The 10302-nt window shown below is 42.4% G+C and overlaps 1 protein-coding gene across 1 annotated transcript; it reads left to right on the top strand.

The window, feature by feature from the left end:
- The first annotated feature begins 2325 nt into the window (after positions 1 to 2325).
- LOC117042929 (ovomucoid-like) lies at positions 2326 to 7137 on the top strand. Its single transcript, XM_033142557.1, has 4 exons — positions 2326 to 2442; positions 4321 to 4346; positions 5403 to 5533; positions 6931 to 7137. The coding sequence occupies exons 1-4, from the start codon at positions 2379 to 2381 to the stop codon at positions 6974 to 6976; spliced, it is 267 nt and encodes an 88-aa protein (XP_032998448.1). The 5' UTR covers positions 2326 to 2378; the 3' UTR covers positions 6977 to 7137.
- The last annotated feature ends 3165 nt before the right edge of the window (positions 7138 to 10302 follow it).

Here is a 10302-nt window from a genome sequence, read left to right as displayed (position 1 = left end):
TAAAAACACAACAAAACTCATTGTAAGCATATATACAGCACCAGATTTTGCATTGATACATATCCCATGTCATGCATAGTTCAGCTATGCCGATAATACCAAGGTTGCAGGTTTGATCCCCATATGAGACAGCTTCACATTCCTGCATTGTAGGGGGTTGGACTAGATGGTCCTCAGGGTCCCTTCCAACTCTGCAATTCTATGATTCTATGCATATGATTGTACATATGCATGTTTCTCAGATAGCCCTATTTAAAAAAAAAAAAAGACTTTGGGCTAGATTGGATAGCTCCCATTGAGTCCAGCCCACTCCATGGAAAGAGAGAGAGCTGACTCCAGCTCCCCACTTTTCTTGCATATCTGCCCTACTCTAGATGTCTCTCCATGCCCATGTGGGGTTAAAAAACACCATGTGTATGTAAAATCCAATGGGCATAGGCAAAAAAAAGTTGGTCTCCATAATACAAATCCCAGTAACTGGCATTGAATATTTGGCATGTTTGCTCTGAATTTTATACACCCCCACCCCCACACAAGGATGTGTAAGGAAAATTGTAGACATGTTAGGTTGGCAAGGAGAGCAAGCACTCTCTTGCACACTTCCAAGCCTATTGGGCTAGACCAGGGGACAAACACCATCAAATCCTGTTCATAACTTGAAGGCAAAGAGAATAAAACCATATAAACAAGGTTTTCAATTGGAAGACTGGCGGTTGTGTTGTTTTAGTTGCCAGATGCACTGAAAACAATGCATTGTTTGGGCAACAGGAAGAATCAATTTATGCAAATCACTAGTTAAGGAGAATTTTCGCTACAGGGTTCTCTGCAGTTCAGGTCCCACTGATATTAACTACATCAAGGGAATAAAGAGAAGAAGAAGAAGCAGATGGCTTGAAGTTCAAAAGTCTTTTTGTGACTTTCCACTGCATCACTCTGCCAGAGAGGTGACTTATTCATCATTTTCATCTCCCAGCTTCAGGCAACACTAGTTATATTATTGTAATTACAAGGGTATTTAGAAGACATCCTGGTGCCATCTATCTGAAGCCATGCGCTGTGCCTCCATTCCCTTCTAATAAAGAAAGGAGTAGAAAAGAATTCAAACAGCAGTAACATTTTTGGGAATATTAGTATTTTTTTCTAAAATGGGGACAACACAATGTGCTTTCCCCCCCCCTAGAAAAATAGGTGACTGTACTCACCACAAAGTTGTTATAGTAAGTGCCACACTTTTTAACAACAAAAAAGAGGCACCAGTACTGCATACCGTTGAGTACCTCCTGAGAAAAAGGACTGAATTCACCTAATGTTTTGTAGCGGCCCTTCCATCCAGCAACTTCATGATGTTACTGTGTCCTGACGTCCACACGGACCTTCTCCATGGGGGCAACAAGTCAGCTGCTTTGTTTGCCCTGTGGGAATGTTGCTCCCACAAGCAGGACAAAAGAAAGTGGCAGCCCTTCCCACCCCAACTTGGAAGGACTGGCATGTGCTTCACTCTCAGGCTAGGTGAGGTGGGAGTTCATGTTTTTCCCCCACTTAGCAGATTGATTATCCATCTCCATATATGGCTGAAGCCCTCAAAAACACCTATGGTGAGCTCATTGCATCTGACAGGTGATTGCAAAAGAATGACGTGCAAGCGAATGTGGAGCAAACCAACACACTTTCTTTGCAACATCTCTATGAACAGCAGAGCCACTGTATTGGTCCAGTGTGTGTGTGTGTGTGTGTGTGTGTGTGTGTGTGTGTGTAACGCAAAGTCAAGTGTCAGCATTAGGCCACTGTTCCAAGAGTGGACACAGCACCAGCCTTTAGAACTAATGCCCAGCTTGCTCTGCAACAGGCTTCCTAGGTGGGTTATTAGGTCGTTACTTTTCATTTATGGGCAGAGCACTGGGGAGGTATCTCTGACGCATGCAGCTGAGAGGAATGCATCTGTATAGCTTTCAGTCTTAATCAGTGTGTGTGTTTATGGTTCCTGCAGTCAAATGCTGTTTTGACAGGCTGCAGCCTACGTGGCTGTAACTACTGTCAAGCAGTTGTTTCTTTCAGGTCTCCCTGCTGCACAGCATGGGAAATGGCCAAGTTGTCTCAATTATGAGTTTCAGATGTTTACAAAGCAGCACCTAATTGCCCCACTTGTTCCTACAAATTGGTCTGCAGCCAAACCTCTTTAGAAATATCTAAAAAGGCCGGGACCTTTGGAGTTCTTCTATTTACTACAAATCAGTAGGGCAGGGGGAGAAGATGTCATCATTGCAAGTGTGCACAGAATGAGACTTCTTGGATATATATAAATACAGGGATTCTGTCACTGGGGAGCACCGGGAGACTGGACACCGGCAAAAGCATCAGCATCAAATCACACTATCTGCATGATGAAGGCTGCAGCTGTGCTGTTCCTCCTCCTAGCACTCTATTGCTGCTTCTTTGCCTCAGGTGAGTATAATTATTTTTTACTTCATGCTTAATGGAGATGTTGACCCAGTGTGCAGCAGCTATGAAAAGGGAGATACACTGCCTGTCAGTGCAGACAATACTAAACTAGATAGATCAGTGGTCTCTTTCAGATTAAGGCAGCTTCCTATGTCCCGAAGGACAACATAACTCACACTCACCTTGACTCTGATACACCCAGCTCTCTGAATGTCACCTATCTTGAAAAGAATGATTCATGTCATTTATGGATATATATTTTTAATGCAGATTAATGGCAGATTAAATTGATGGGTTATGCCAAAATGGCAAAAATGACCAGAAGAATCAGAAATCAGGAAAACCAAATTTTTAATAAAGAATGGCTTAAATTTATAATTTATCTTAAAAGCCATTGTAAACAGTTAAAATTGTTAGTAGGATTAGAATAACACTTGTAGTTTAATGGTGAATTTTGGATATAATGGAGATGTAAAAGATTTGGATTATTATAAAAGATGCAGGAGGAAATGATTAACAATAGGACCCACAAAGGGGAGGAGGGAAGTCCAGGAGATTCTATGTAATTGTAAAACTGTAATTTGAAAAACCAAATAAATAAATTAAAAAGAAAATGCAGCCCAAAAGATAAAATTTATTTTTAGGTCTTGGGGCCAAAGGAGATAGCCTAGGGCTTCCTTTTTGCACAATAGGCCCATTGGGACATGAGTGGCGCTGTGATCTAAACCACTGAGTCTTGGGATTGCCGATCAGAAGGTTGGCAGTTCGAATCCCCATGACGGGGTGAGCTCCCGTTGTTCGGTCTCAGCTCCTGCCAACCTAGCAGTTCGAAAGCATGTCCAGCGGGAAGGTAAACAGTGTTTCCGTGTGCTGCTCTGGTTTCGCCAGAAGCGGCTTAGTCACGCTGGCTACATGACCCGGAAAAACTGTTTGCGGACAAACGCCGGCTCCCTTGGCCAGTAAAGCAAGATGAGCGCCGCAAACCCAGAGTTGTTTGCGAGTGGACTTAACTGTCAGGGGTCCTTTACCTTTACCTTTAATGCACATGAGCAATGTGAGCATGCTATACTTTTCTCATTACAAGTGATGTGCATTTGCTTCTTATACCAATAGCCCCTTGAAAGGCCAGTGAGGTACGCCAGTATTCTCATCTCCATTTTTGCAGATAAGGAACTGAGCATGACTGGTAGTGGCTACCCTAAGACCACCCAGTGAAGACATAACGAAAGTAAAATTTGAAACCTGAAATCCACAGGTCATCATCCTAGCATCAACAAACCAAATGAACATAAAGAGAATGGTGAACAGTGGCAAAGGGCTGCCTGGACCACTCTGCAGCTACCACCTGGGGGGTGGTAGTTGTTTTAGTTGGTGCAGCTATGTGGCTATGGCCAAGAAAGTGTGACAACAGGAGTCTTTATAGAGCAGCAGAGGCATCAGCAGAATTACACCATGTCTCTACACTGGCCTTCAAAAACCTCTACATAGGTACCTCCACAGACAGTGGCCTTTTTGTGCTCTCCAGCCCTCCCAGGCCAGAGTGACATAAGGACCACACACACAAACAATCACATAAGGCTGGTGTTGTGCAAATTCTGTGAACTTTTAGCACAGTGCTTTGATTGGTTTGCCAAAGGTGTGCCAAAGGTGAATGCCTGCGTAGTTCCGCTCATTCATATTATTATCATGAGAACCAGCATTTCATGTATCTTGATGAATTTGTATGTGTATTCCCAAGGGCAATGAGGACCGGGTTGTTTTATTTTTGCTTTCTCGCACTGTAAAAGAAAATAAAAAATTGAGAAGCTTTTGCACAATAAGATTTAATTCAGTTTTTAAAAATGGTTTTCATCTCTGTTGTTTCTTTGCTTTCTTTTGCAGATGCTCGTCATTCCTATGAGCCACAGGTGAGTCCATCTGTTGATTGTTTCCTGTGGGTATCTAGATAGCAATAAAATTTTTGAGCATGATCTCTTGTGTGGAAACTAGTAAATAAAATGCCCGTCATTACACCACCATGAGAAATGGACATCCTGAAACAAATCTAACCATATTCTCTTAGTACAAGTCTCATAATGCATGTCCCAGACATGTGATGATCCCTTGCCTGAATTCACATCCATTGGACCTCGGTGATCAGACAGGAGATGTGGGGGCAGCTTTAAGTATTCTGGCCTCAAGTCCTGCACTTCACAATTTCTTTGTGAATCCACAAAATATGCTTGTCCTGATCACAGGAGACATACTGTCTCTCAAAACATAATGCAATTCTTTCTGCTGAGAGCATAGATCTGGGAGTCTGAAATGGCAAAGTTCTGTTCATTAGGAAATAAATGATATCCGAGATGAAATTTCCAATACCATAATGCTGTACTCCTCAGAATAGAGACATTGAAATGAATAAACATGACTAGCTTAGATCCATTTATTTTAATGGCTCTACTGTACTTTGAGTTGAACTTCATTGCAGGCAACACATGACTATAACTTGGAATTCTGTGTTTACATGCTTGGCAAAAAAATAAAAATAAATAAAAGGGGGCGGGGGTCGGGGTGGGGGGACTTTGACAACCACCAGTGCACCCAATGTGTTTTGATTATATATGATTTTGGCTTTATGTGCTATCCGTGGAACACAACCACTGCATAAGTTGCTGGTCTACTGTATAGTTCTGGCACTTCCACTCCTTAAACTGAATACTGAAAAAGATGCAGAGGAGGACAGCCGAAATGATCAAGGGTCTGATTTGACAAAACAGGACATTCTGGGGTTATGTGCTGTCTTTGCTCACAAACGTACTTGAGCCGATTCCATTTTCTGTAACCAGGAAAAGTGCATATGCTTTGGAGTTTGCATAATTGCCCCAAGGCTAAAAAGGCGAAGAGAGCAATTCAGTCAGGATTTAAATTCAGCAGTGCCAAAGTGGTCATGGTTTTAAGAAGAGAACCTTTTCCTTTTCCAGGTTGACTGCAGTGCTTATATGAAGCTTTCCGACAGGACCAAATCTAAAGGATGCACCCTGGAGTACTTCCCAGTATGTGGTTCCAATGGCCAAACGTACACCAACAAATGTCTCTTTTGCAGAGCAGCCATGTAAGTAGGAAAATATCACTCCTGAATAAGTGAAGCAGAGATAAGCTACTTTTGTGAAGGGGGCACATGACTCCTATAATGTGATAGGCTCATTCAGACATCAATGCTAGTGTTGTTGTATTTACAGCTGTACATAATAGAGCTGTCTCATGCCTATATAAGTAAATGTACAGCGTACAATAACACATTTCAAGGCAGTCATCCTCTGAACCAATGCCAGCAAGCCTTTCCTCATATCCTCAAGGATAGTGAGTGGTGTCAACTCAAGGGATGAGAAATGATTTCAATTTTGCTTGCATTTTAATGAGAAATTACCTAATTTGTACTTCTTAAACCAATATGTGAACTGAAACACAACAATCCTTTGAAATTCATGCTTCTCTGAATTTTGCAACGTCATTGGAAACATAGGCAGCTGCCAGATGCAGAGTCGGTCCATTGGTCCAGCTAGCTCAGTATAGTCTACACACCAACTGGCATCAGCTGTCCAGGATTTCAGGCAAAGGTCTCTCCCAGGCCAGCCCTACCTGGAAATGTCAGGGATTGGAACTAGAATCTTCTGTATACAAAACAGGTTCTCTACCACTGAGCTGCACCAGTTCTGCTAGCAGGTGTGCATGTATTAGCGTGAAGTGTGTATTCAAATGTATACATTTGTTAAAGTAACATACAGAAATGCATCCTCTTCGGGGAAATTGCTTGTAAAATAGAATGCATGTTATTCAAAACTGCATGCAAAAGGTGCACATTAGCGGAGATTCACACTAATATGCCGGCAAATTTTCACGAGTTATGTGAGAAAATTCTAAATTCTACGCTGCAGAAATGTAGAAAACTGAAATTAAGATTGGGAAAACAAGAAAAAAGGGAGAAACCAAAATGGACATGTTGGTCCATCCCTAAACCCACAGAAATTTCATTTCTGGAACATTGGGGGATCAGCAAAGGCACTGAATCGAGGTTTTTTTCTCTAAGGCTATCCACTTAGGGCACTAGAGCTAGTGCAGCTGAACTCCAAATCAAGGTTCCTGGTTTGAAGGTTGTCTCTTCTGTGAACTCACTAGGTGGCAATAAGCAAGCCGCTCTCTGTCAGCTTCTATTCCACCCCATCTGCAACATTCGGCCTAATAATAATGACCTATCTGACAGCAAGGCTGGGGAACCTGTGGCCCTCCAGATCTTTTTGGACTCCCATCTGCCCCAGCCGGTTTGGCCAAAGGTCAGGAGTGATGAGAGCTGTAGTCCAGCAACATCTGGAGGGCCACAGGCTTCACATCTGTGTCCGATCAGATTGTTGTATGGATTGCAACCAAATGCATATGTCAGACACTTGAAAACACTGTGCAAATGTTAAATATTATTATTAGCTTTGTTTTATTTTCTTGTTTTCGCCCTAGAGCAAGTCAAGGGAAGATCCATTTTAAGCATTATGGGAAATGCTGAGTCACTGCCACACACGGCCTATGGAGGCGTGATCCGTTCATCTCTGGCAGCTCTGTCTTGCTCTTTTCATCTCATCCTGCCGCATCCTAATCCACTCAAGCTTTTGTTCTTTTCAAGTTTCTCCTGATCTGTTGATTTAAAATAAAGACTTCCCAGACTTATGTGGAATGATTAATTTTTTAAAAAAAGAAGTTTGCAGTAGCACACTAAACCAGGACCTATGCTCAGTGTTAAGTGCTTTCACTGCTACTTGAAACACCCAGAATCTCCAGGGTCATATGGAGAGGTTTCACACCAGCAGCAGATGCCTCCAGGAAATCTAGCACAGACACGGATACTCGTCACATAAACTGGGGAAGATCTATGTGACAAGCTATGCTGAAGGTTGCATCTGTGGTGTAATGATCACTGGCAGGCAACCAAGCCCTGATAAGAAGTAATGACTTTCCGGCAGTTTTGTGTACGTTTATTTACAAAAAAAAGACACACCCAGAGCACGGCTTCTCACCTGCTCGCATTTACGATAGTTGGTCATTCTGAAATTTTGCCCCTCCCACAGCAGGAAGGACGCCAAACTCCCACCTTTCCCCTCTTGCCCTTCCATTGCCATCTGATCTTATCCAGACGCCTAGCACAAGGGCTGAGAGACTGGCCTGCCCCCTCCCCACTGCTACTCAACCCAGACTCAGACCTCCACTTATCTGCTGATTGCCTAGCAATGTTCTGGCTGCCTTCTAACTCTTCTTCATCTCGAGAGCTAACAGAGTTTTCCTCAGGAAGGGTGGTCGAACTGCCCTTTCTCAACTGACAGCCAGCTCTCATCTGCAGAGTCTGCCCCTCATTCGTTTACTTCGATTTCTGAGTCTAACTCTTCTCCTGAGCTCTTGGGGGGGGCACATTCCTGACATCTGGGAAGAATTCACACATCTACATGCTTCTTGCCAAAGGGACGGCTGACAGTTTATGCTCACAAAATAGGAGCCGTATGATATATGATTTATAGTCATGTAAGAACAAATTCAGATCAAGCACCACTAATTAAACATGTGGCACTCCAGCATCAATCCACAAAACCCACAACCACTCGCCCCATTTTTTTTATATTTGAATTGTTCTCTGTTGCCTGACAGGGCAATATTTAATCGAATAGGGTTAAAGGAAAAGATGGTTTCAGCTGAACATTAGGAGAAACAACTTAGCTATAGGAGCAGCTAGTTCCCTACATGAGCAGTGTTGGGTTCTCCTTAAGTGAAGGTCTTGAAGCAGAGGCTGAGACAGCCACCTCTGAATTTCTTGCCTCAAGCAAGGGGTTGGAGTAAAGTGCCTACAATATCCCTTTCAAGTCTATGCCTTACCTAGGCTATTACTGTGTCATTCAGATCAGTATACACACACACACACACACACACACACACACACACCCCTAGTTCTAGTTTGTGCTGAATTTCCAAGAAATAAAATATGGGTGTTTTTGTAGAGAGGGAAGAAATGTAATAAATATTAAAACTCATCCTTTTCCATCTCTGTCTAATGAAATCTAGTTTTGCAGAAGGGGGAGTTTCATACCAAGTTGGGCAACACTAAGATTTGGGCTTTGCTACATTGCCACAGAAGGAAATTGTATCATTGGGGGACAGCCATGGAAAAAAACCCTTCATGCTTCTAATCACTCTTCAATATAATATTCAACATGGGTGGTAATTTTTTTTAATGTGGGGGGATGGTACTCTCAGAAATAGGACCCAAGGAAGGATACGGTCAGTGAGATTTATAGGGTCCATGTATTTCCAGGCTTTACATATAACCAGCACCTTGGGATTGAGCCTAAAAAATAATAGGGAGCCAGTATAAATGCTAAAACAGAGGTATAATGAAAATAAAAATAATAATAATAATAATAATAATAATAATAATAATAATAATAATAATAATAATAATTTATTTATTTATTTATACCCAGCCACTGTGGGCGGCCTCTGCCTTCAGATGTCTTCTAAAAGTCTGGTAGTTGTTTTTCTCTTTGACATCTGGTGGGAGGGTGTTCCACAGGGCAGGTGCCACTACTGAGAAGGCCCTCTGCCTGGTTCCTTGTAACCTGGCTTCTCGTAGCGAGGGAACTGCCAGAAGGCCCTCGGCACTGGACCTCAGTGTCCCGGCACAAAGATGAGGATGGAGACGTTCCTTCAGGTATACTGGACTGAGGCCATTTAGGGCTTTAAAGGTCAGCACCAACACTTTGAATTGTGCTCGGAAACCTACTGGGAGCCAATGTAGGTCTTTGAAGACAGGTGCTATGTGGTCTCGGCAGCCGCTCCCAGTCACCAGTCTAGCTGCCACATTCTGGATTATTTGTTAGTTAGTTAATTGTTAATTAGTTATATTAGTTAATTGTTTATTTGTTGCTCGCCACAGAAAAAAAGTCTCTAAATTCCTTTTTTCAAGAACTTACTAAAAAAAAATTAAAAATAAAATCCAAGGTGCAGGAGGTTTAGCAATGCAATAAAATTCATACAAAAATCCAAGGGACAGACTCATAAAAATTACAGCAAAATGTATCACTCTTCAAAATCATCATAATCCGTCAAATGCTTACAGAACATTATCAAGGGCAACGCTGTACAGAACACAGTAAAAGTCTCCAGCAATTGAGTAATGGTGGCCAGAAACAAATTTGACAGAAGGGATCAGTCTTCTTAGCCTTTAGCTGCAGGTGTAACTTGGGCTCACTGGTGCAGCTTCAGATTCAGAAGCACCTCAAAGTTTTGATGCTGCACAAACAGCAGAGGATGAATCATATTGTTGATGGAAGCCCTTGTCATTTCTGTAGCTCACAAGACCTGCCAGATTACTTGCCATTCCCCAGAAGCTCTCAGGGCAGGTCACAGCAATGTTAAATACAACACTAAAACAAATTACAGTTACAGCTAACGTCGGTCCTAAAAATATATGTCTCAAGTGTCAAAAGGTAAAGAGGTCGTCTTCAGTACACAATGAAAGCTGTAAAATTAAGGTGCCAGACACACTCTGTGGGGAATGGAGTCCCACAATTTAGGGGTTTCACAAAGAATGCCCTTTCCTAGGTTGTCCTCCCCCTCTGAACCTGAGAGGGTGATGGAACTATCACAAGGGCTTCCTCTGCTGATCTTAACAGCCAAGAAGGTCTGTAGGGAAGGAGGTGGTCTTTCAGTTATTTGGGGCCTAAGTTGTTAAGGGCAATAAACACTAGAGTGAGCATATAAATTTGAGCCCAGAAACAAACTGTCAACCATTGCAGCTGTTTTAAAACAGGAGTTGTATGCGTTCTAAATGGAACCCAGTCAGAAATC

Source organism: Lacerta agilis, chromosome 2 (assembly GCF_009819535.1).
Source record: "Lacerta agilis isolate rLacAgi1 chromosome 2, rLacAgi1.pri, whole genome shotgun sequence".
Lineage (NCBI taxonomy): Eukaryota > Metazoa > Chordata > Lepidosauria > Squamata > Lacertidae > Lacerta > Lacerta agilis.
The sequence above is the reverse complement of the archived record's forward strand: the minus strand, read 5'-3'. Positions and strand labels throughout refer to the sequence as shown.